General features: G+C 42.3%; 1 protein-coding gene across 4 annotated transcripts in view; it reads left to right on the forward strand.

The window, feature by feature from the left end:
• The window catches only part of LOC121933379 (vigilin-like), a 67651-nt gene that overhangs the window by 27743 nt on the left and 14879 nt on the right, over positions 1-25029 (forward strand). For all 4 annotated transcript variants that reach the window (XM_042473017.1, XM_042473021.1, XM_042473018.1 and 1 more), the window contains 15 exons: positions 1185-1264; positions 3399-3511; positions 4634-4782; positions 5899-6114; positions 9530-9736; positions 12105-12320; positions 15681-15887; positions 16832-16939; positions 17526-17630; positions 18240-18318; positions 19972-20111; positions 21353-21457; positions 23269-23382; positions 23858-23944; positions 24428-24559. In XM_042473017.1, coding sequence (XP_042328951.1) covers positions 3436-3511; positions 4634-4782; positions 5899-6114; positions 9530-9736; positions 12105-12320; positions 15681-15887; positions 16832-16939; positions 17526-17630; positions 18240-18318; positions 19972-20111; positions 21353-21457; positions 23269-23382; positions 23858-23944; positions 24428-24559 — 1941 coding nt within the window. In that variant the 5' untranslated portion in view covers positions 1185-1264; positions 3399-3435. The remainder of the gene's footprint in view (positions 1-1184; positions 1265-3398; positions 3512-4633; positions 4783-5898; positions 6115-9529; positions 9737-12104; positions 12321-15680; positions 15888-16831; positions 16940-17525; positions 17631-18239; positions 18319-19971; positions 20112-21352; positions 21458-23268; positions 23383-23857; positions 23945-24427; positions 24560-25029) is intronic.

Raw genomic sequence — 25029 nt, forward strand, 5'->3', positions numbered from 1 at the left:
AATAAGTTTTATTTATATACCGCTATTCCAAAGATCATAGCGGTGAACAGCAAGTAAGCTAATTAGCAAGTAAGCTAATTTGCCCCCAACAGTCTGGGTACTCATTTTAGCTCCCTCCTCGGAAGGATGCAAGCTTGAGTCCAGCTTGGGCCCTTTGCTGGTCTTGAATCTCTCCAAAAACACAGCAGAACATCTAGAAAGCCTGATTTTGGATGACCTGGTAGCTTTATTAATTTCTGAGTATGAGGACCAGAAGCATAGATATGTTCTCCTTAGCTTGCTTTTGGCTCACTGCTAAATGTCTGCAAGAGGCTAGAAATACACAGAAAGTGAATATAATCTTTTGGTAGCATTACTTAATGGAATTTCATCCACAGAAAGAAGTAGGCATCACCGTCCTGAAGCCTTGCTAAGAAAGCTTGTCTGATTACATTTGAATAGCTGTTTGTGGCCTTTAACGCACAAACAAAAAAAGCATTCATCCATAAAACCAAAAAGGAAATTCTGGTTGCTTGGAGGAAATAATATTTCACCACACATGGCCACATAAACGACTATTTAAATATCTGTAAAATCTTGTACCAGCATCATGTGATGTTCTATTCAAACAGTTATAACATGGATAACATAGTAAGAGTTGGGAAGGGAGTTCTGCATACTTTGCCTTGTTAAAATAAAGATATTTTACTTCTCTTGGTCCTGTTATACGGGTTGGTAGAAACATTTCTCATTACAGTAGTGAGAGGCAGTCATAAATTTAGGGATGTGGGGCAAAAGCAAGTTTAGTATTTGCCTGTGCAGAACGGGTGGAGTAAACACAGACCCTCCCGGTGCAATTTTGAGGCCCCCAGCCTGAATTTTTTAAAATATATATATATTGTCTCCAACTTTCCCAAGGACATCCAGGGGCACTTCTGCTGCATTTTGAGGTATCCCCAGATACTTCAGAGCCATCAGTTGCCTTCCTTTCAATAAGACGTGACCCAGAAGTTGAATTCTGAGTCACTTTCTGTTTAAAAAAGGCCTTTCTTTTTGTCCCAAAGAGGGCCAAAAACACAATGAAATCGCCCTTGACACTTACTAGGGAGCATGAAGAGGCATTTGATGGCAAAAAGATTTAGGCTTCTATAAGCTACCTTGCCTGAGCTATAGTGGGGCTTGAGAGCTCTCAATTCTTTTTCCAGGACCAAAGCCGCCGTCACGCTGAAGCGCCACAGGTAGCCTCGTTCAGGACGGACCCTTCTGGCTTTTGACCATTTTGCAGGTAAGCTTTATTCTCTCTCTTTGTTAACAAAGGAAGTATGAGTTGCTGTGGAGTTTCGGGTTTCAGGTTTTGTTTGATAGACAAACAAAAACAAAGAAATAGATATACTCTTTGGGCCACTAAATTCTCAGGGTGAGCCACTAGGTACAGTTGGCCCTCCGTGTCCACAGATTCTTTGTCCACTGATTCAAGCATCCATGGTTTGAAAATACCCCCCAAATATACAAAAAAATCTTTTTGCCATCTTATATAAGGGACACCATTTTACTATCCACTATATAGTATTTAATGGGACTTGAACATCCACAGATTTTGGTATTCATGGGGAGTCCTGGAACCAAACCTCAGTGGATACTAAGGGCCCACTGTATTGAAACTTGGTAGACAGCAACGTTGGGGTAAACAACATGCAGTTAGACCTCCATATCCATGGATTCTGCATCCATGGATTCAACCATCCACACCTTGAAAATGTTTTTTTAAAAGAAAGGTGGGGGGGGGGGGGGGGATCCAAAAGCAAATTGTAAAGCCACTGTGTAACCATTGTATAGCTGCCTTGGATCCCATCTTGGGAGAAATGTGGCATATAAATGAAGTAAATACAAATAAATAAATTATACATAATGGGACCTGAGCATCCATAGATTTTGGTATTCACATGGGGTTCAGTAACCAAACCCCAGTGTTTTCCAAGGACCTACTGTAGTTGTATGTTTTTCTTTAGTGCTGATAGAGGTGAAACTAGGCATTCAGCAGGCCCAGAAAAAGTTTTTCAAATTCCAGCACATCTACATCAGTCCTTTAGAACAGTGAGGGTCTCACCTTCTAGGTCCAGAGGAGGGCGACTAAAATGGTGAAGAGTCTGGAAACCAAGCCCTATGAGGAACGCCTTAGGGAGCTGGGTATGTTTAGCCTGGAGAAAAGAAGGTTGAGAGGTGAGATGATAGCCCTGTTTAAATATTTGAAGGGATGTCATATTGAGGAGGGAGCCAGCTTGTTTTCTGCTGCTCCAGAGACTAGGACCCAGAGCAATGGATGCAAGCTGCAGGAAAAGAGATTCCACCTCAACATTAGGAGGAACTTCCTGACAGTCAGGGCTGTTCGACAGTGGAACACACTTCCTCGGAGTGTAGTGGAGTCTCCCTCCTTGGAGGTCTTCAAACGGAGGCTGGATGGCCATCTGTCGGGGATGCTTTGATCTGGATTTCCTGCATGGCAGGGGGTTGGACTGGATGGCCCTTGCGGTCTCTTCCAGCTCTATGATTCTAGGAAGTAAAAGATGAAGATAAGCAATAACATGCTCCTAGGCAACTGGATTTCTGAGTCTTTTCCTCTTGTCTTGCCTAAGAGGTGCAGTAGGAATAAAACATGCCCATTCTTTTTGCAAATTCATGTGTTTTAGGGGTGGACAACTGCTGGGGTCAGATTGGTCCACCCAAAGACCTTGAAGACTACATATCTCCACCACACATTTTGACACATTTTGGTGGCCTTGCTGGCAAGCTCTATTCAGAAATTGAACCAGAACCAGGAAGTGAACCTTTTTGTAAAAGTGAGAGACATAGTCATGTTAGTCTGATCAGCATGCAAAAGGATCTTGTAGCACCTTGGAGACTAACTATGCAAAAGAAGTTGTGGCATAAGCTTCCATAGACTTATATGCATGGAGTGAACTGATGACCAGGAAGGAAAGTCAAGTAGAACATGTCTATGAAACCTTATGCTACAACTTCTTTCATACAATTAATCTTAAAGGTGCTACAAGATCTCTTTGCATACTTTTTGCAAAAAGGAAGTGTACTCAAACTGGGACTGAATGAGGCCCATAGGCCACACTTCCCCATTTCTGCTATATCTCAGTGGAAATGAGGAGGAGTACCAGCAGAGCTTGGAGACGTTGTTGTTGTTAGTAATAGAAGTATTAGTAGTCTCCAAGCTCTGATACAGAAGGCAACTTCAAAGGATAAAGACAGTATCTGGAAAAGCATACCTGGTAGAAGGCAGTTCTACATATCCAGGTACCAGAATGGCTGAAACACAAATGTTTTGGACTGATGATATCCTGTCAAGTATGGTTACAAAGTGGTTTAGTCAACTCTTTGTGGGTTTTTTCTGTTCTTTTCCCCCAAACTAGTGGAATACCGGAAACGCGCAAATCTGGGTTTGAAACTATGAGCTCGGTAGCAGTGTTAACACCTGAGAGCTTTGCTGAACACCGCAGCGGCTTGAGGGATGAGGAAACACGAGGTAAGATAGCCAAAAATCTTTGTAACAGGGTGAGATGGGAGCATCTACAGTCAAATCTTTACTTCCGCAGGTTTAACTTACCCAGATTTGATTGTTCACAGCTTTGCCATCAATAATTAAATGAGAATTTTGGGGAGTTTTCTGGCCTACTGCAGAAAGCTATAGATTATGCATACACTAGAAAACGTAAAGAAAACTGAAAAAAGTTTAGTAAGTTATAGAGGCACAAAATAACATTGAGTATCTGAACATAAAGAAAACAAAGATAATGACCACAAAGGATATACATAAATTCAACCTAGACAATGAGGAAATCGAAATAGGGAAAGAGTTCCCGTTCCTTGGATCAAACATTGATCAGAATGGAAACTGCAGCCAAGAAATCAGAAGACTAAAAATGGGAAAGGCAGCTATGAAAGAACTAGATAAGATTCTAAAGTGTAAAACTATACAACTGAGCACTAAAGTTAGAATAGTCCAAGCCATTCTTATTCCCCATCACCATGTATGGATGGGACAGCTGGACAGATAAGAAAAAAATCAGCTCATTTGATACATGGTGCTGGAGGAGATTACTTAGGATATTGCGGCCAGCTAAAAAGACAAATGGGCCCTTGAACAGATCAAGCCTGAAAGCTCTCTGGAAGCCAAGATGATCAAATTGAAGCTGTCTTACTTTGGCCACCTCATGAGAAGGCATGACATCTTAGAAAAGACAATAATGCTAGGAAAAGTAGAAGGTTGTTGAAAGAGAGAAAGACCATACACCAGATGGATAGACTCAATCAGGAAGGTTACAGGCCTGAATTTGCAAGACCTATACAGAGCAGTGGAGGATGAGGGTCTCGGAAATGTCTCATCTACAGGGTTGCCATGAATCGGGGCTGACTCAAGGGCAGTTGATAACAAATAACAAATTCTTTCCACCCTGGAGCTTCTCCTGGCCCTGGTCACCCTGCTGCAACTGTTTTCCTCCACTCCGGCCACACTATGCTGGCATCCATTTATTTTGAAGCTAAAGAGCTTTATTTCCCTCCATACCCTGGTTTGCTCTTGTTGCTTTCTCTCTTTAGCAGAGATTTTTCCGTTGTTGTGTAAGCTCTTTCTCTTTCTGATGGACAGGTGGTGTCCCAGAGGATGAGGCCTACATCCCTACTTACTTGGAAGCTTTCCCTCCACTCCCGGAAAAAGGGACACCTGGGGAAAAGTCCAGTGAGCTTACAGGAGTATGGAACAAAATCCGGCCTATCAAATCCTCTGTCATCACCCAGGTGAGTGTGAAGAGTTGGACCATAGAGGCTCTTGCTTCAGCAGGATTTCCCAGCATGCCTCAAGGGGGTCAGAAAGCTTCCCTGTGGAGCAGAGTGGATAACTATGGTTGTCCAAATGTTGTTGGACTGTGCCGGCTGTGGCTGACAGAAGTTGCAGTCCAACAACATCTGAAAGAAGTTGCCCATCCTAGCAATACTGGATTCTAATTTTGAGGTTGCTGCCACATTACAGAATTAATGCTGTTTGACACTAACTGTCATGGATCCAAACTATGGGATCTTTAGATTTGTAGTTTGTTGTGGCATCAGAGCTGTCCGACAGAGAAGGCTAACTAGCTTGCAAAGCGAGAGATCCCAGAATTCCATAGCATTGAGTCATGGTAGTTAAAGCAGTGTCAAACTGCATTAATTTTGCAGTCCAGATGCAGCCTTAGAGACCTGAGAGAGTTTGGTCTAGTCCTCACTGAGCCATGAAACACATTGGGTGATCTTGGAGCAGCCACTGACCTACTTCACAGAGTTGTTGTGAGGTTAAAATGCAGAGGAAGAGAACCATATACACCCTCTTGAATTCATTGGAGAAAAGGTAGGATATAAAGGTAGCAGGTAAGTAATAATAGGGAAAGTGCTATAATTTTGGGCATTTCCTAGTAAAAGAAAAATGGCTTTTGTGGGATACCCCCTGGAAGAGAGACTTATGAAAATGGAGCGAGGAAGAGTAGATATGAACTTTCAGTCCTTTAGAATTCATGTTTTTAGATTTGCAACAGGTGGGGGGAATTGCATGCAACATTACATTGATGCATGGAATCTTTTTTTGTGAAAAAAATGTGGCTTTAATAGAGAATTAGACAAATTCAAACTGGATAGGTCTCTCTGTGACTGCTGGGCATAATATCTAAATGAGGCCTCCATATTCAAAGGCAGTATACCTCTGAATATCAGATACCAGTGACAAATGGGGACAAGCTATTGTTTTCTTTCCATGTGAGGGGGCTTCTAGAAGAAATTTCATGAGCCTCTGGCCTAAAATGCCTCTTGGTCTCACTGAACAGGGCTATTCTTACATTCAGAGTAGTCATTTTGTAGTCATGGTCTATGGGTTCTTCTTGGCAGGTGTTTCACGTCCCCCTGGAAGAGCGACGCTACAAGGACAACAGCCAGTTTGGAGAAGGTGATGAGGCCAAAGTTTGTGTGGATATCATGCAGAAGACTGGGGCTCACATTGAGCTCTCCTTGGCCAAAGACCAGGGCCTGTCCATCATGGTTACAGGCAAACTGGACTCCGTCATGAAAGCTCGGAAGGAAATTGTCGCTCGGCTTCAGACCCAGGTGTGTGTGAAGGTCTTCTGTCCTATGACACCATAACTTCAGTCATCTACTTGCCTTCCCAATAAATGAGAATTTTACTTAAAGTCTTAATTCCACGTTTCCCCCCATTTTGTCTTGTACAGTTCACTTACTGGCAGTAAAAGTTTTAACCAAAATATGCAAATAGTTTTGGTCCCATTTTTTTCGGCTTTGGCCCTACCTACCACTAAAATGCAATGCCTGAGAATTTCTGTCACCTTTTAATAATAATAATAATAATAATAATAATAAATTTTATTTGTATACTGCTTTTCCAAAGATCAAAGTGGTTTACAGTCGATAAAACCAAGTACAACACATCTCATAAAAATCCATATTACAAATACAGTATACAATATATAACACTAAAAACTCCAACACAGTCATTCAAAGGGTAAAGCAGAGAATCGATGGCAACAGAATATACAGCTTCATTCTTCAGGGGGGAAGGCTTGACAAAAGAGAAGGGTTTTCAATCTCTTTTTAAATGCTTCTAGGGGGGTCGTCAGGCGGAGCTCCTCGGGAAGATTATTCCACATCCGCAGGGCCACCACTAAAAAGAAGTGGAGACATATTTGAATGAAGGGACTTCCAACAGATTCTTCCCGGATGTTCTGAGTGTGTGGGGCGGATTATATGGGGGGATGCAGACCCTCAAGTAACTCGGGCCCAAGCCATATAGGGCTTTATAGGTAATAACCAACACCTTGTATTGCGCTCGGAAGCGAATGGGCAGCCAGTGAAGATTTTTCAAAATAGGTGTTATATGGTCTAACCTAGATGCCCCCGTGACCACTCTGGCTGCCATATTTTGTACTAATTGTAGCATCTGAGCTTGGTACAAGGGTAGCCCCATGTAGAGCGCATTACAGAAATCTAAGCGAGATGTTACCAGAGCATGTACCACAGTTTCAAGGTCCCTTTGGCCCAGGTAGGGTCGCATTGGCTTGATAGCAAGCACTTCTGACCGCACTATCTGAGATGTTAACTGCAGGGACAAGTCCAGAAGTACTCCTAAACTGCGAACTTCGTCCTTCAGAGGAAGTGTGACCCCATTCAGGACAGGTGGATAAATTTCCTTCCCCGGGCCTGGGGAACCTATCACCAGTACTTCCATTTTCTCTGGATTCAGACTGAGTTTGTTTTCCCTCATCCAGCCCATTACCGACTCCAGGCAGGCATTCAGAGGAGAGACGCCATCCTTAGTTACTGCATCAGTTGGAGACACAGAGAGACTTTCTCCCTCCTTGCCCTAATGCTTTGGGGCTAGAGTATCTACTTTTCTCTGCATCTGCCTAGTTGTCCCCTGAGATCTTCAATGGACGCCTTATTGGCTGTTCGGCAGACAAAATGTCACTGGGATAACCGTGAATCCCACTGTGGGAAAAAGATGGGGTATAAATCTTAGAAATAAATAAATATTATAAAGATGGGCCTTCTCAATGGTGGCACCCATACATTGAAGTATTCTTCCCTGTGTGGTTTTAGAAACAGAGTTCATGTTAAGCTTTAAACATCTGTGGAAAACATATTTGTATATGCTATTCCTCACCAGTTGGTATTGATTCTTTTGTTTTCATGTTGGTAGTTTGAATATTTTTTTAATTTTTAATTTTTTTTGAAAAGTACTTCTTATATTACCTATGCATTTTAATATAATCTGTTCAGATATTTTATTTTATCAGTGAACAGGACAAGCAATCACTTTCCAAAAAATATAGTCTCCCAATGGTAAGAGTAAGCAGAAGGTGAGGAAAGAAATGTTTGGTTGTTGCCCACCTAATCTTCATAACAAAACTTGGAAGCGACAGGCTGTAGTTAGCAGCATGCAAAGGGATCTTGTAGCACCTTTGAGACTAATTATTCAAAAGAAGTTTTAGCATAAGCTTTCGTAGACTTGGTTTACTTCCTCAGATGCAAATCTATGAAAGCATATGTACCACATCTTTCATTCATTTAATCCAAAGGTGCTACAAGATCCCTTTGTGTACTGATATTCTGACTAACACAGCCATATCTCTGAATTCTACCTGCAATTAAGACTCTTATCTATTTTGATCTATGGAAGACATAATGGTAGTTCTACTTTCAAAAAACAAAATGGTTGGCATCCTGTTTGTGCTGGCATGTGTTGTTTATGGTTGTTGCCAACGGAAGCATTCACTGCCTCCCCCACACAATGACCCCTACCCTGTCCAGCCTCACCTTCCTCTTGTGCCCTTCTAGCACGGGCATGTAATGGTTGGGGGAGAGCAGAGCGCAATCAAGGAGTGTCCAGCTATATTCCTCTGTGTATCTTCAAGTCCCTTGTCAACTTAGTGGCAATCCCATGTATTCCATAGAGTCTTTTTAGGCAAAGAATGCTTTTGCCCAGTGGTATCACTAGGGTTAGTGTCACCTGCTGGGAGTGCCTGGATAATGCTGCTGGGGAGGGGCTGGTGGTGGACTACTGCATGGCCAGACCCAGAATTTGTTTTATTTATATATACCGCTATTCCAAAGATCATAGCGGTGAACAGCAAGTAAGCTAATTAGCAAGTAAGCTAATTTGCCCCCAACAGTCTGGGTACTCATTTTAGCAACCTCGGAAGGATGCAAGCCTGAGTTGAGCTTGGACCCTTTTGCTGGTCTTGAACTCGCAACCTTGTGGTTTTGAGTGAATGGCTGCAGTACAGGCATTTAACCACTGCGCCACCAGGGCCAGTGGCTGCTGAATGGGAGCAGTACTGTGGCCTCCTGGCAGCCCATTCCAGGTCTGGTGCAGCAGCTGGGTAAGCGAGAACAGGAGGCGACACTCATTCTTGCTCATCCAGCAACCGCACGTCCCACTGGGTGTACACTCCCCTGGGGTATCATTTGCTGTGGACTGCAGCCGCCTTGTAATGCCCTTGCCAACTCCTTCCTCTAAAATGTAGCCTTCAGCATCTGGTATTCATTCCTATATTTCAATGCACAATGATGATGTCATCCTCTGGGACCTGTAAAGGATTCCCAGGAATTCCTTTTTTAGTATATCAGGCTATACGGGTGCTTCTCGGCCACCTTTGGCTACTACATGACCTTGTCACAGTGGCCCCAGCATGAGGAAGGCGAGAGAGAGTGAAATCCCACCTGTGTGGAACTTTATCTCCCTATGCAGATATCAGCCATTTACTGGTAGAGCATTATATTCTTTCTGTTAGTGATAACATTTACTTGTTTACTTCATTATAATTTGGGAGGGCTAAAGATATTGGAAGGAGGTGTTTTGAGGGGATTTGCCTCAAATTTTAGAATATTTTCTCTTTTATAAGATACTGTATTCTAAGTTGTTACGCTGCTCAGTCAAGCACTGAAGTAGGGCCTGGACTGCATTTTAATAGCTCAGTTTCATTACAATCTTTGCCCACTTCTTCAGGCTTCAGCTACTGTCACAATCCCCAAGGAACACCATCGCTTTGTAATTGGCAAAAATGGTGAAAAACTGCAGGAGCTTGAGCTGAAGACAGCCACCAAGATCAACATCCCACGGCCTGAGGACCCCAGCAACCAGATTAAGATCACTGGCACCAAGGAAGGCATTGAGAAAGCACGGCATGAGATTTTGCTGATCTCAGCTGAGCAGGTGAGTGGCTGAGATTTGCTGGTCTTACTCCCTTCCCTCCAGTGGAGGAAGGCCAGCATGACAAGCTGCACCAGAGGTTTCTAGTCTATTCAGTAGTTGGATTTACAACTTCTCCACGGGATTTTTAAATCAATTAGTGCTTCATTCAATGATCTAGTAAGTAAAAGGCAACATGAGTAACTGAGGAAACAGAATTTGTCTTCTCTAGACATCTGGAGTTTTTAACAGAGTGCAGAATAGACATATAGTGAGGTAAGCAACATGGGCAGGGTACATGCTAGCCCTTCATGTTTTTGTGACCTTCAAAGGCCTTCTGCACTGGTGCTACATTTAAAAAATAAAAAAAATGGAGAACCACACTCCCAGGAGCATTGTTTTCTTATAAAACAAGGTGCACTGTACTTATGTACTTTTTTTTTTTGCCCCAGAGCCCCCTATTCACCTTTTAACCAGTGATATTTGGTCTTGATTTTCAACATTTTTGGGGATTAGTGGTAGGCTGAGATGTATAGTTTCTGGTTGCTCTCATTTCAGGAGGAGAGAGGGGAAGTTGTCCCCTGAATCACCCCAAAGTTTAAATTTGAGATAATAACTAATGGGGGAAGGCATGCTATCCATGTTTTGATTTTTTTCTGAGAGGTTTTTTCTTTTTAGAGTATTTTTTTTAATATATAAAATTAGAAAGTGCGTGTATATGGATAGAACATATTTGATTAAGAGGGACAAGTCAAGGAAGTCAAGCTTTTAGTGTAGCGTTGTTAGCTTGTCAGAGGTTAGAGGTTTGAAGTAGGAAAGAAATTGGTGTTGCTGATGATGATGATCATTGTCTATTGTTGCTCATGTATTGTCTTTTTTTTTTAAAGAAACTTTATATTGCTTTCTTACAGAAATGTATATATTTAGTCTGTAATGTCCTTTAATGTCTCAATAAAACTGAGAATAAAAAAAAATTCTAATTATGCAGTCGGAAGTACCATGTCCTCTCTCCATCAGACATTTTGTAACTACCTGAGTCTTTCTTATTTGTTTGTTTGCGGTATTTCTATATTGCCTCCCAGTCCGCAAGGGCTCCTGAGGCAATGAATAAATAAAAGCAATTAAAACAGTAAAATAAAAAGAAAGTATTTTTTTGTTTAATCTCATCAGGTTTTTTCCATTCCGTACAACAATAATGTGGCAGTTAGTTCCCTCTTCCCCTTTACTCTCTGATTCTCACCCTCAAATCTTAGTTGAAAAACGTAAATAAATGCTTCTTCCAATTAACTTGGATAAAGTTCATCCTTAAAGTACTGCTTATTCTCTGTGTGTGTGTCTGCCTTCAAGTACCCTGTTTATTTATGGCAACCCCATGATTTTCATAGGGTTTTCTTAAGCAAGGAACAATCAAAGGCAGTTTTGCCAGTTTCTTCCTTTGAAATATAGCCTACAGCACCTGGTATTCATTGGAGCCCTGTATTAATACTCATTTTGTTCAAAACACACTATTCCAGAAGGATGCTTCATGGCATGGGTTAAATCCAGAATTTGCAAAAGTAACATAAGAATAATTTGGGCGAGGTTGAGGTAGGGAATAATAATAACATTTTTTATCTGCCTTGAGGGGAGTAACATAGGTTAACATAGATTAAAACATGTAAAAACATTAAAATCATTCAACATAAAATTAAAAATATACCAGTTAAAAATTCATAGTTTAAAATCCAACTGGATAGACTTGCCAGAAGAGATAGGTCTTTAATACTGTTTCATATCCATACAACATGTTTAGCTGACAAATCTCTCTAGGCAGATTATTCCACAGTGTAGGGGCAGCCAATGAAGAGGTCTTCTGGATGATGGTTGCCAGTCTAGTCCTAGCCAGTTGAAGTGAATGTCTTGCAGAAGACCTGAGTGTATAGGGCAGATTATACACAAGGAAGCGATCTATAGGTAACATGTGCCCAAACCATGGCTTTAGAGGTAATAACTCTTTGTGCCTTGCCTGGGAATTTACTGGCAACCATGGAGTAATTTTAATATTGGTGTGATGTGCTCACTCCAAGATACACCAGCAATCAATCTGACTGCTGTGTTTTGAATTAATTGTATTAATGGATTGGTCCCACCTCTGTGACAAGGGATCTTGTGTTCCAGCTCTTTTCTTCAAAAGAAAGCTTATCCTAGGAATCTCCTAGGTGAATGTTTGAACAGGGAAGGAGGAGTTAACCTCAGCTATGTTTCTAGAGGAGGAGCTGAATGAAGCACACTAAGGAACCGAGGCTTGATTCTCAGGTGTTGAATATCTGTCCTAGAAGAGAAAGAACCTTTGGGGAGATATAGAGCGTTGTGTGTTTTTAAGCGGGCCAATTGTTTTTCCATTGTGTCCTAGGATAAGCGGGCAGTGGAGCGCTTGAACCTGGAGAAGGCCTTTCACCCGTTCATTGCTGGTGCCTTCAACAAAGTTGTCCAGGAGATCATGCAGGAGACAGGGGCACGGATTAACATTCCACCACCCAGTGTCAACAAGGATGAGATCATCATCACTGGAGAAAAGGAGCCTGTCTCGCAAGCCCTCCTGCGTATCCGCAAGATCTATGAGGATAAGGTGAGTGTCTGAGAGACTGCTTGGTTGGAGAAGGTTGCTCTGCAGCTTCTCAGAAAATATGGGTAGAGTTGCATACCTTCCTCGTTACCTTTGTCATGCCATGCAGTGAAAACATTCCACAGCTTGGAATAAAAGAAAACTATGCAAGGTAGCATACACTTACTATGGCATTGCCTGCACAACTTGAAGCTTACATCCCAGAAGGGATTTAACTGATGGCCCTCCAGACCACTAATTACAGCAGTAATGGGAAACCTCAGGTCCTGCCAGAAATCCAGCCATTTTTAAGGTTCCCATATGACAATGCTTCTTTCATCATGACACCATTTTTCATTGGTTTCTTGGTTTTTGTTTATTGTTTTCTCCCATTATACAAGAATGAGATGAATCTTGTAAGGTTTAGTTACAAGAGTTAAGCCAAAAGGTTCAGATACCTTTGGTCCTGTAATTTTGCCTGTGGTTCCACCCTCCACCCACCCCAGAATGCAGCCTCTACACTGATATCAAGTTGAGACCATTGGTGTTGAAAGAGATCCCCCACCAAATTGATAGCATTGCCTCCTCTGCCCTCTTTTTTATTTTAAGGCATGTATTTATTTATTGTCTCTCAGCCCCCCAGGTCAATATACAAATAGGTAAAAGCACTATTAAAATCCTTGAGTAGACAATACAGTCTAAATACTTTAAAGGTGCCAGATTCCATCTGATCTTGGAATCTAAGCAGGGTCAGCCTAGGCTAGTACTTGAATCGGAGACCTCCAGTGAATACTAGATTCTGGTAGGCTATATATCAAAGGAAGGAACTGGGAAAGCCACTTCTCACTATTTCTTGCCTAAGAAAACCCTGTGAAGATCATGGGATTGCCATAAGGCGACTTGAAGGCACATACACACACAATCCAGTTAAAACATTGGAGGCTTCTCTTGAAAATATCTCTAAAATAGTTTTTAAAACAGCTACAAAGTAAACAACATTAATTTTAAGATCCAAAGGCCACTCAAAAGTAGCAGAGTTTTCATCATCATTAGAAGGGATAGTGCCAACCTGACTTCTCAGGAGAGAGTTCCACAGTTGGGGTGCTGCTGCAGAGAAAGCCTTGACACATGTACCTACCAGCCTAGCCTCAGAAATCTTTCATATCTCTTTCCAGCGGTAATCCATTCAATGGAGATGCCAGCATTTCAGCCTGGACATTCTGTATGACAAACACATATGCTGCCATTAATCTGTGGTTCCTGCTTAGAAACCATTTTGGGCTCGGAGCTGATAAAGACATTTCAGTGATACTGAGTAGGTACTTAGTGTCCTATCTGCCTCTTTGTTCCCTCATGTGGCTGGAAAGAGCCAAGCTGTCCATATTTTGGATAACTTTCCTCCAACTAGGGAGTGAAATGCATGGATCTGTAGATCTTGGACAGTAATCCCCAGCATTTTTGATTGCTGGCTAGGGCTTCTGAGTGTTACGGTTCAACAATGTCTGGAGGGTAAGCAATTCTTTTTCTTGCTTTGCAGGAGAGAATTTCATGTGTTTGGGTGAAGATCTAGGCACAGATACCAGAGAACAAAATGATGTGCATCACAGCTATGCTTCTTTAGCTGACTGATGTGGTGGGCCAGCAGACTTGTTTCCTGGTGTTCCAGGGATTGACACCATGTTTCTACCCACTGGCCACAGTCTTTCCTGGAAACTTGCCATGGACCAGCAGATGATGACTTGCTGACTGGCACTGGTCCATGAACCACTGTTTTGAGTAGCGCTGCATTACCATAAATTTCTTGTATGTGATTTCTTAGGAAGATTTAACAGTGGCGCAGTGGTTAAATGCCTGTACTGCAGCCACTCACTCAAAACCACAAGGTTGTGAGTTCAAGACCAGGAAAAGGGCTCAAGCTTGACTTAGGCTTGCATCCTTCCGAGGTCGCTAAAATGAGTACCCAGATTGTTGGGGGCAAATTAGCTTACAGTTGTAAATCACTTAGACACTGCTTAGGTGGTATGAAGTGGTATATAAAGGAAGCTTGTTTGTAAAGGCTTTTGTTTGTATGTAATAAAGTAATGTGGAGAGTGCATTCCTTTAGAAATTATATTCTTTCCTCTACTCTTATTAATACTTCACAAGCGAGGACCAAATCCTTCCTTATTGGCTCCTTGGGTGTGATTTAAAGGAAGATGTTCCAATCCATAAGGATGCAGTTTTCCCAGCTCGCAGCTGAGTGAGTGTATAAACATTTGAGACTGGAATGAATCTGCCTAAAGTTACATAGGGGAAATTGGTGTGAAAAAGCAAAGATTAGAGTTTGTTTTAAAATGAGAAGGGAGCAGTTGGACTACAATTTCTGCAATACCACAGTCAATATGGCTTCTTGCTCTGTTGGCTGGAGGATTTAGGGACTTGTAGTTCAAATATACCCCCATTCCCACACCAGCTGTGGTTTTAATATCTGCCCCTCATTATCCAGGCACCTGTTTTTTTAAAAAAAAGTTTAGCATTGGTTTTAATTTGATTTGGCTCTAGTTTGTACTGTATACCATAACGGTAAAGGTAGTCTCTTGGTATGAATGTCTAGTTGTAACTGACTGTAGGGGGCAGTGCTTACTCCGTTACTAGGCTGAAGAGCCAGCATTGTCATAAGGTGATTCCAGTGGTCATGTGGCCAGCATGACTACCAAATGCTATTACCTTCTCACTGAAATGGTACCTATTTATCTACTTGTATCTGCATGCTTTCGAACTGCTAGGTTGGAAGAAGCTGGGACTAGTGACAGGAGCTCACCCCATCATTTGGCACTTGGGCCTCGAACTGCCGATCTTCCGATCGTCAGAATTGGTGTCTTAACCACTAAGCCACCACATCCCTATACTAGGGTATGGAAGGTGATATAAGGCACAACTCCAATTTCGTCTAGTTAGATGGATAACCTCCAGGAAATACTGGGTGTATTTACACCAGGGCTGGGCAATTGCGGAAGCCTAAGGGGCTGCATTAGGCCTCCCAGGACAGTTTGGAAGGCTGCTCCCCTTGCAATTTTTTTAAAAATCAATTTTTGCCCAAGAGTGTGAAGAGCGTTTTTATCATGTTTTCATGCCTCTCTGGGCAATTTTAGGCCCTGGAAAGGACTTGTTTAACAAAAGAAAATGAACATAAGTTGCTTCTTGTTTTTATAAAAATCCTTTCCTAGAAGTAAAATGACCCTAGGGGGCCTAAAAATGTGGCAGAAATGCCCCACAGGGCATTTTGAGGCACAAATTGACCCCAGGGCAGCTCTGGGAAGCCAAATGTGACCCCCCCCACTTTGCCCACCCTGATTTACACAATGGTGTCTTTGCACAATTCTCTGCAGCCTCATTCTCTTTCAGAAGCGCAAGACAACCACAATCTCTGTGGAGGTGAAGAAGTCCCAGCACAAATACATCATTGGTCCCAAAGGCAACACTCTACAAGAGATTCTGGATGCCACTGGGGTTTCGGTGGAGATGCCGCCCCTGGAAAGCAGTTCGGAAACCATCATCCTCCGGGGAGAGCCAGACAAACTTGGCCCAGCTCTGACCCAAGTCTATGCCAAGGTAAAGGTTTTAGTGCTGCTAGGAACATTGGCTGAACAAGCCATCTGATGACCTGGATGTGCCAGAACCAGATCTCTCTGGTGGATCACCTGAGAATGGCTTGACTGCTTCAAGTGTTTGGTTGGGGCTAAGGCTGGAGCATCATTGGTGGTCAAATGTTTTTATCCGTGGTGAAAAAGGGAGCTTCCAACTTCTTTCTTTCAATTAGTTTATGTAATTAATTTTTAAAACATCAAACTTCAAGTAAAGGTGGGGCATAATTCACTTTGAGAGTCAGGCGTGGTGTAGTGGTTTCAGAGTTGGACTGCGCCTCTGGAGACCAGGGTTCGATTCCCAGCTCAGCCATGAAACCCACTGGGTGACCTTGGGCAAGTCACATGCTCTCAACCTCAGGCAGAAGCAATAGCAAACTTTCTCTGAACAAATCTTACCAAGAAAACCCCAAGCTTTAGGTCTGCCATAGGTTGGAAGGCAAACAACAACAACAACAATTCACTTTAAGCAGCAGTAATGAATAGCTTTGTTCTCTGGAACTGAGTTTATGAGGCTTTTTCTCCCTGACACCACACCTGCTTTTCTGTTTATAAGTAAGATGTCATGTTCTGTCAGGCTGGGTCCATTTTCCTTATCTCAGGATTATGATACAAAGGCTCTGTTTTTGAAATCTCTATCTGTTCATCCATTTTCGCAGGTTTACTGTCTATATTTGTTCTCCTAGGACCTAGGTATTTTGTGGTTTGAAATCGGTGCTAAAGCAGATGTTGTTATAGTGGCATCTACAGGTAGAACATAAGCATTACAACATTTAAATATATGGAAGAGCTATCATTGGAATCTAAAGAGGATGCTCACTTAAACTAGAAATTGATAACGAAACTGAAGTCTCAAGGTCATCACTAGTGTTAACCATGTCAAGGTACTTTGTCTTTCCCTCCCCACTCCAGGCGAAGAGTGTGATGGTAGCTGAAGTAACAGCCCCAGCTTGGTTACATCGTTTTATAATCGGAAAAAAAGGACAGAACATTGGCAGGATCACCCAACAGCTTCCTAAGGCAAGTGTTTCTAATGCCTTCACTTCAAGTAACTAAGTAAAAACTGTGTGCTTTCCAAAAGTCAGTTTTAACACCTAAGACATTCTTCTTGCTGTGTGAAAGAAAGTGAAATGTAGCATCTGGCAGTGCAGATTAGATTATTGGAGACTCTGTTTGAATGCCCCTTGATTTTTGTTAATGGATTGGAGAACCACCTTGCAAACCAGCCCACAAGCTATTAGCTAGTCCACAAGTTTTGATTAGATAGCCTGCCGAAACATATAAGTTTCAGCCAATTGTGACACATTATAGGCAATGAAAAGGAAACTTCTGCAAGGCTTGCCTCACTGATCATCAAGAGGTAATTTTTATTTTCCAAGGGTGAGTGACAATTTTAGTGTTGGTATGATGTAGTGGTCTCAGTGTTGGGCTGGGACTCCAGGAGACCAGGGTGCAAATTCCTGCTCCACCTCTGAAACCCACTGCCTGACCTTGGGTAAGTGAATTCTCAGCCTGAAAGGAAGGCTACTACTTACTTGGGGTTTTTTTTTTATACCAGACATTCCAAATATGATATTTGTTTGCATGTTTGTTTTCTTGGTTTTAGGTTCACATTGAATTCACTGATGGTGATGAGAAGATCACGCTAGAGGGACCTACTGAAGAGGTGGAGTTGGCTCAGGCTCAGATACAAGAGATCATCCGGGACTTGGTGAGCCTCTCTTGTAATTCCAATGAATCTTATTTTTAAAAGCTTCCCAAGCCAGTGAGTGTTGTGGTGGTGAATTCCCTACATTGTGTGAATTCATCCCCCCGCCCTCCTTCCAAACAGTTCTAGTGAAACACCCCAAAATTTTAATACTGAGAGAGAATAAATACAAATGCTAGGTCAGTAGACCTTTGCTGTCTGCATGACACTTTGAAGCTACTACCTCCAGATTAGTCCTCTGCCAGGGAGGCAGGGCTGAGAAGACTTAACCAGCTGTGTTGCTAGGATTCCTTATGTAAAAGATCTAAGAGAAAGCAGCAACAATGCACAGCTTCGTCTCTTGAGGGAATAAAACGTGCCTGCAGTAGCAGTGATTTGTTGCTGTCTCATTTATCATTCTCCCATCCTTTGACAGCATCCTGCTCTGGCAAAGCATTCAAGAGTATGTTGAGGAAAATGGGCAATCAGATGGTAGAAGGATGCTGTTCCCTGTATGAGTCCACATGGCAGATTCTGTCTGCAGCACATTCAGCTCTCTTGCAACAGAGCTGCTGCAGACAACCATGAGACCAATTAATTATCTCTCTCCCCCTCTCCACATTCTTTTTCTAGCTCAGTCGCATGGATTACACCGAAGTGCTCATCGATCAGAGGTTCCACCGTCACTTGATAGGGAAGAATGGTGCCAACAGTGAGTTTTGAGATGCCAGAGTGGGTAATGGGCAGGTTCTCCTGTCTCAAATGTGTATGGGTGTGGATATGGGGGAATTCTGTTTCAGATCTTGCCAGGCAGCACTTGGACTGGTTCTGCTTCAACTTCTGCAAATCTGGAAGGCTGGAAATATTTCACCCTTTGTGAGGCTGCATAATTTTCAGCCTTGTAACAGCCATCTGTAACAGGAAAACAAAACTTAGCTCTGATTTTGCATGTGACACCCCACCCAGCAATTTCTGTGGCACACAATTTGTTTAGACTGACTTATTTCTGGCCGAAAAAGAGATATTGTCTTGTCTCTCCTGGATATTACTGGGAGGAGGGGTTCACCTTTTAAATACATTTCAGGGTCTCCTATGCTGTTTAAGGTTTGTTTGTTTGCTTATTTTTTAATTCCTCCAAAATCAGAAATAGACTTGCAGCCTCTTCAGCATTTTGGGGTAATTTTGGCTGTCCATGTGGCCCACAGAGGGTCTTGAGGCAGATTAAGTTTATGCAGCGCATGAGGCATTTCAGAGAAATGGTGTGCACACTTTAAAATACAAACAGCTAAAAGTGTGCACAGCTGGGAGAAAAAAACCCACGCAGATTTAGTCAGTGGAGGAAGATTGTGTGAATTAGATAAAATGTGTTAACAGAACACGCATTAGGAAGAAGCACGCATTAGGAAGAATACATTTAGAGAAACTTTAATTTCCATTTGGGGGAAAAATGCAGAATCTTGTAACCTGATGTGGAGAAAGGATTAGAAGAAAAAGCAGAGGATTTGGAGAAAATCAGTGGTTTGAGTCTTAGACTAGGACTCTGGAAGACCAGAGGTCAAATCTCCACTGAGTCATGGAAACCTGCTAGATGACCTTGGACAAGTTCCATTCTCGTAGCCGCATAGAGAAGCAATGGCAAACCTCCTCTGAACAAATCTTGCCAGGAAAACCCTGTGATATGTTCACCTTAGGGATGCCCTAAGTCACAATCAACTTGAAGGCACACAACAACAACAATAGTGAAACTGAGATTGATATTCACTTCCCTATCCCACCATCTTTCACCATTGGTAGGTTGCAGGAGCTGATGGGAATTAGAATCTGGAATCATATGGGGGAGACACAGCTGAGTTTTTCAGGGTACCACCTCTTTTTCATGTGTTCATTCTACTTTGGTATGTTTTACTTAATGATCTCAGGACTGTGGACAGGGTTATCCCCCACCTTTTTATCGTTATGACAATCCCCTTGTGCTTCCAAGAAAAGATGTCTAAGGCTGCATCTACACTGTAGAATTCATGCAGTTTGACACCACCTTAACTATTCATGGCTCAATGCTACGGAATTATGGGGTTTGTAGTTTTGTGAGCTATTTACCCTTCTCTGTCAGACACCTCCGGTGCCACAACAAACTGAAAATCCCAGGATTCAATAGGATGGAGCCATGACAGTTAAAGCGGTGTCAGAGTGTGGTGTCAGTCTAATCTGAGGCCACTTCATGAACCTCATAGTTGAATGGCTGTTTTGATCCTGGATCTTTCTACTCCCAGTTTAGCACTCTTAACCACTACACTATCCTGGCTCTTAGTCTCCATTCAAAGGGCGGGGAAACTATTTATATCCGGCATGCTCTCTGTCTTGGCAGTCAATCGCATCAAGGAACAACACAAAGTCTCTGTCCGCATTCCACCTGACAATGAGAAGAGCAACCTGATTCGGATTGAGGGCGATCCTCAAGGGGTCCAGCTGGCTCGCAAGGAGCTGCTGGAAATGGCCGCTCGTATGGTAAGAGAGGCTTGTGTCTTGACCCCACATGTATGACGATTGTAGTCCAAAACAATACATTATCTGAGAAGCAGAAACAAATCAGGAGTGGGAAGGAGAGATGAAGGGTGTATTCACTCTCCAGGAATAAAGCAGTTTAAGCTTTACTTCCATGGCTTTACTTCCATGGCTCACTGCTGTGGAATTACGGAATTTGTATGGAATGCTATGGAGTTATGGTATTCTGCAGTATGGCAGCAGCTGAAGATGTAGGATTGTGGGAGATGTCTTCCCAGTCATTTTAAAAAAGAGAAAGGGATGAAAGATAGAAATGCCTCTTGAAAAAATGGTGCTGGGTTCTTTGGGAGACTGACAAAACATCTGAATGAAGTCACTGTAGATGGAATCATCATAAAAGTCCAGTTACAGAAAGCAACACTGGTTGGTAACAGGCTATATTATCTGATGGTGCCTCACTGATTCTTGGATAGAATCTGAATCACTGATGGTCCAAAATCTCAGGCAGTTAATGCCTGACAGACTGCAGAACAAATGATATTAATTTTTTAAAAATTCTAAATGATTGATGTGCTTTTAAAACTGTTTTAAATTTTGTGTGTGTGTTTTAGTATTACAACTTGTTCAGTATAAATTGTTCAAATACTGTAGCTTTTTGTGTCTCAGTTGTGCACTGCCTTTGGTCCCAGTTCTAAGAGAAAGTGATATATAAATTAAATAAATTAAAATTAAATAGCTCTCAGGCAGCAAGTTTCATACTACTGCCAGAGTAGGCAATGCAAAGGCTGCATCTACACTGAAGAATTAATGCAGTTTGATATCACTTTAACTGCATTGCTCAATGCTATGGAATTCTGGGATTTTTAGTTTTGTGAGATATTTAGCTTTCTCTCAGCTCTAGCGCCATAACAATCTACAAATTCCAGGATTCCATAGGATGGAGCCATGACAGTTAAAGCAATGTCAAACTGCATTATTTCTGCAGTGTGGCAGTAACCTAAGCTTCATATACCAGTGATCTGACTTGTAGAAGACAATGCTTATTTACAAGCATGAAGGGATAAGTGGAGAGAGTGGCAGTGGTCTTTAAAGAGGTGAATCCGGAAGGCGTCTGGGTGGACTTACCTGTGGTCTTAGGGAGAGGGCTTTCTGTTGTGCCATACTTGCCTCCTGTGTGCACAAAGAAGGAACCTGTTGGACTTGGGAGAGAGTAGATACTGCTGATGACTGGTGGTCTCTCCTAGGAAAATGAACGCACAAAAGACCTGATCATTGAGCAGCGCTTTCACCGGACCATCATCGGTCAGAAGGGCGAGAAAATCAAAGAGATCCGAGACAAGTTCCCAGAGGTAAGGGGTCAAGCTTTGGCAGTGTACAGTAGGGCCTGGCCAAACTTCAGTAGGTTGTGTTCGGTTGCGTTTTAACCAGGCCTTTCTCTGCAATGCCAGGTCATGCTCTTATCACAATGAATGCAACACAACTTCCCCTGCCTCTTGGGTTGTCCACAGATTATGGATTCCAACTCCCATCACCCTCACTATCAGCCATTCCAATTGAGCTGATGGAACTTGATGTCTAAAACATCTGGATGACACCATATTGAAGGAGCTAGTTTTGTCATTCCAGTAGCCTCATGCCCTCCATGTACATCCTCTTTCTGGTACTAAAGACCTGTAATCTGGACATAGGCTGTGCCAGTGCTGAGGTCTGCAGCCTTTTTAAAGTTCTGAACTGTTAACTGCGCCTTCTTCAGCAGAGCTTCAAAAGTATACTTTTTGGAGTACATTTACCAATGGTCTGAGGTATTCTGGGAGTTATCTTTTTAAAAAAAAAAACCAACAACAACATTGCATCTGAAGCAGAATTCACTATTCCAAGTATATTTACTTTTAGATGATGGGGGGAATGTTGTTGCTGTTCTTAAAGAAGGAACTGAAGCAGGCTATATGAAGAGCAAATCAAGAACGTATATCTCAATTTGGCTGAATTTTTTGACTTGAGACAGTTAAACAAGTCAGTGGAGAGTGAATGTGTACCAGTTTCCTGAACTGATGGAAGAGCAAGGCTTGACATAATTCAGGTTGGATATTATATGGTTGGAATCAGGTACTTGAACTTGCTAAAACATTTACTATTCTACAGGATATAATAAACCACATTCATTAAGTTAATTCTGACTTAAATCTGACTACTGTCTTCTTTTACCCTGAATCAAAAGGTGGTCATACTTACTATAAAATAACAAAGTTAACATACAAGCATGCCCACACTGATGGCACCTGGATACCCAGAAACCCAATCCAGAGAAAAGGAGAATTGGGAGAACAAGGACAGGATAAGTAGCCAGAATAGCCAGGTTCTTAGGGGTTCGAGAGTTAAGGCCAGCTTGGATAATGGGATGTGTCACAAATATATGTGACAGATACAGTGGTACCTCGGGATACGAAATACCCAGGTTACGAAATTTTCGGGATACGAAAAAATCCCATAGGGAATTATTGTTCCGGGTTACGAATGTTTTTTCGGGTTACGAAAAAACTTTTGGTGCTTTTCGGCGCTATTTTACACGGAATCGCGGCTTTTCCCCATTAGCGCCTATGGCAATTCGGCTTACGAAGGCTTTTCGGGTTACGAAAGCAGCCGCGGAACGAATTACTTTCGTAACCCGAGGCACCACTGTACCTTTCTCCAGGCCGGTCCTTAAAATTGCAACGCCTAGGAATCCTGCCACCCACTCCCCCCCCCCCCCAATTCTTTCCTTGCTGAATTAGGTTACTGGGCCTCAGGGTGACCTCTTATATATGTAGACTTATGGTTGTGTTGTGGTGATTCTTTAGTTTGATATGCATGACCTGACTTAAGGCTTGACAGCCAGCCAGAGACAAGTTAAAATAACAATATACAGTAAATAGATTTGTTAAATACATTTGTTAATAAAATCAAACATTCTATTCTTTAGGCTCTCCAGTGTCATAGGCAGTTCTCTCTTCTTCCTCTAATCAGAAACTCTGTCTCTATCAGCTGAACACCCTGTCAAATCTCATCTCAAATCTAAACCTGTCTGTCTGAAATCAAAACCCTGTCTTTGGGAAGAGCTGAAATGAGGAGCACCTAGGAGTCCCACCTGCCTTGTCTTCCATGTTGATCTCTACTCCTACAGGTCATCATCAACTTCCCTGACCCTTCTCAAAAGAGCGACATCGTACAATTGCGTGGGCCCAAGAATGAGGTGGAGAAGTGTGCCAAGTACCTCCAGAAAGTTATTGCGGAGCTGGTGAGCTTCAGGAAGTCTTCCCTTCATGAGTATACTGACAAAGGCTGTTGGGAGTTGGCAGTTTAACAACTTCTGGAGGGCTGCACCAGATGTTTTCAAAGGGACAACATGGGAAAGTTATTCATTGTCAGCAACTGAAATCCCATATAGATTTTCAACACAATTACAAAGGAAAACACTAGCACAAATAAGGCTTGATTTTATTAATGAAAGTTGTGTCTACCTTGAAGAGTAATACCTCCCTATGTGCTAGCTCAGTTTGTTTTGATACCTGCATTGGCAGAGGTTTGGAGCAGAGGTCCCTTCAGCTGTGATTCTATTTAGACTACAGGAAACAAACTACTTTGCATGTGTCCTGGCTTAGAATACTATATACAGAACTCATGCCTCAGAATGCTCAACATTTGTTATTAATAGAATAGGAGAGCAGGAATTGGAGTCTTCTGATCCTGACTTTCCCCCCTTTGTGTTTTAGATTGAAAACAGCTTTTCCATCCCAGTTCCTATCTTCAAGCAGTTCCACAAGAACATTATTGGAAAAGGAGGTGCCAACATCAAAAAGGTAAAAGTGTATGGCCCTTCTGAAGACATCTCCCCTCCTGGAGTACTGCTGAATTGGGCTTCTGTGACTGTGTGTGTGTATTGGTGCCAGGTGTTTCCTGCTTCCTCTGGAAGGAAGCAGTTTCTTTTTCTAGAATATGGCCTCATAGCCCAAAAACCCACAAAAAACTGTAGTTTCTCTTGAGTTTGTATGCTTATGCCAGTTAGGAATGCAGAAAGCTTCTTTCTTGAACAACAAATTCCAGAATGCCCTGTGCTGACTGAGGGATTCAGGTAGTTGTGGTCAAAAAGTAATGCTTCCAAGTTCCAGAAATGGCTGAGGCAGATCTAGCATATTGCTTTATATGCTAGGAAGTTAACTCAAGGTTTGAATCCCTTATCTGTCATCTAGTTTTCACCACCTTCCAAGGTCTGCTCCTTATAAAGTTCATTACGGTAGCCTAGCCTTGAGGGTCTGGGGTTTGATGTTATCTCTTCACAATAGATTCGAGAAGAAACCAATACCAAGATTGACCTCCCCACAGAAAACAGCAACTCAGAGGTGATCCTGATAACTGGGAAGAAGGCCAACTGTGAAGGTGCCCGGGACCGCATCCTGGCCATCCAGAGGGAGCTGGTGGGTGTGTGAAGCAGTTTCCTCCTTTTTTTTTAGCCTGTTCAGATCCCAAAGAAAGAATTCTCTTTACTGATAGTTGTACCTGCATAGCCTCACTGTTTCTAAAGGTTATGGTTGGTTACTGTTTTATGCAATGATTTTATATGCTGGTCTGACTGCATTTATATCCCATCTTTCCTCCAGTGAGCTCAGTGGAACTTATGTGTTTCCTCATCTGTCCCAGTTTATCCTGAGGTAGATCAGATCAAGAAATAAATGACATGCCTAAAGGTCACACATGTGAACTTTATGGATTAGTGAGGACTTGAACCTAAATCTCAGTCCAACACTCAAACCACTAGACTGTTAAATGTATCCCATTTCTATGATAGCATCCAGAGGTTCATCGCAGAATATTCCACTGATGGCAATACTACAGTATGTTTGCCTGACTGACTACTTTTCATGTTCTTCACTGAACATATATACCA

This window comes from Sceloporus undulatus, chromosome 6, assembly GCF_019175285.1.
Source record: "Sceloporus undulatus isolate JIND9_A2432 ecotype Alabama chromosome 6, SceUnd_v1.1, whole genome shotgun sequence".
NCBI classification, from domain to species: Eukaryota; Metazoa; Chordata; class Lepidosauria; order Squamata; family Phrynosomatidae; genus Sceloporus; species Sceloporus undulatus.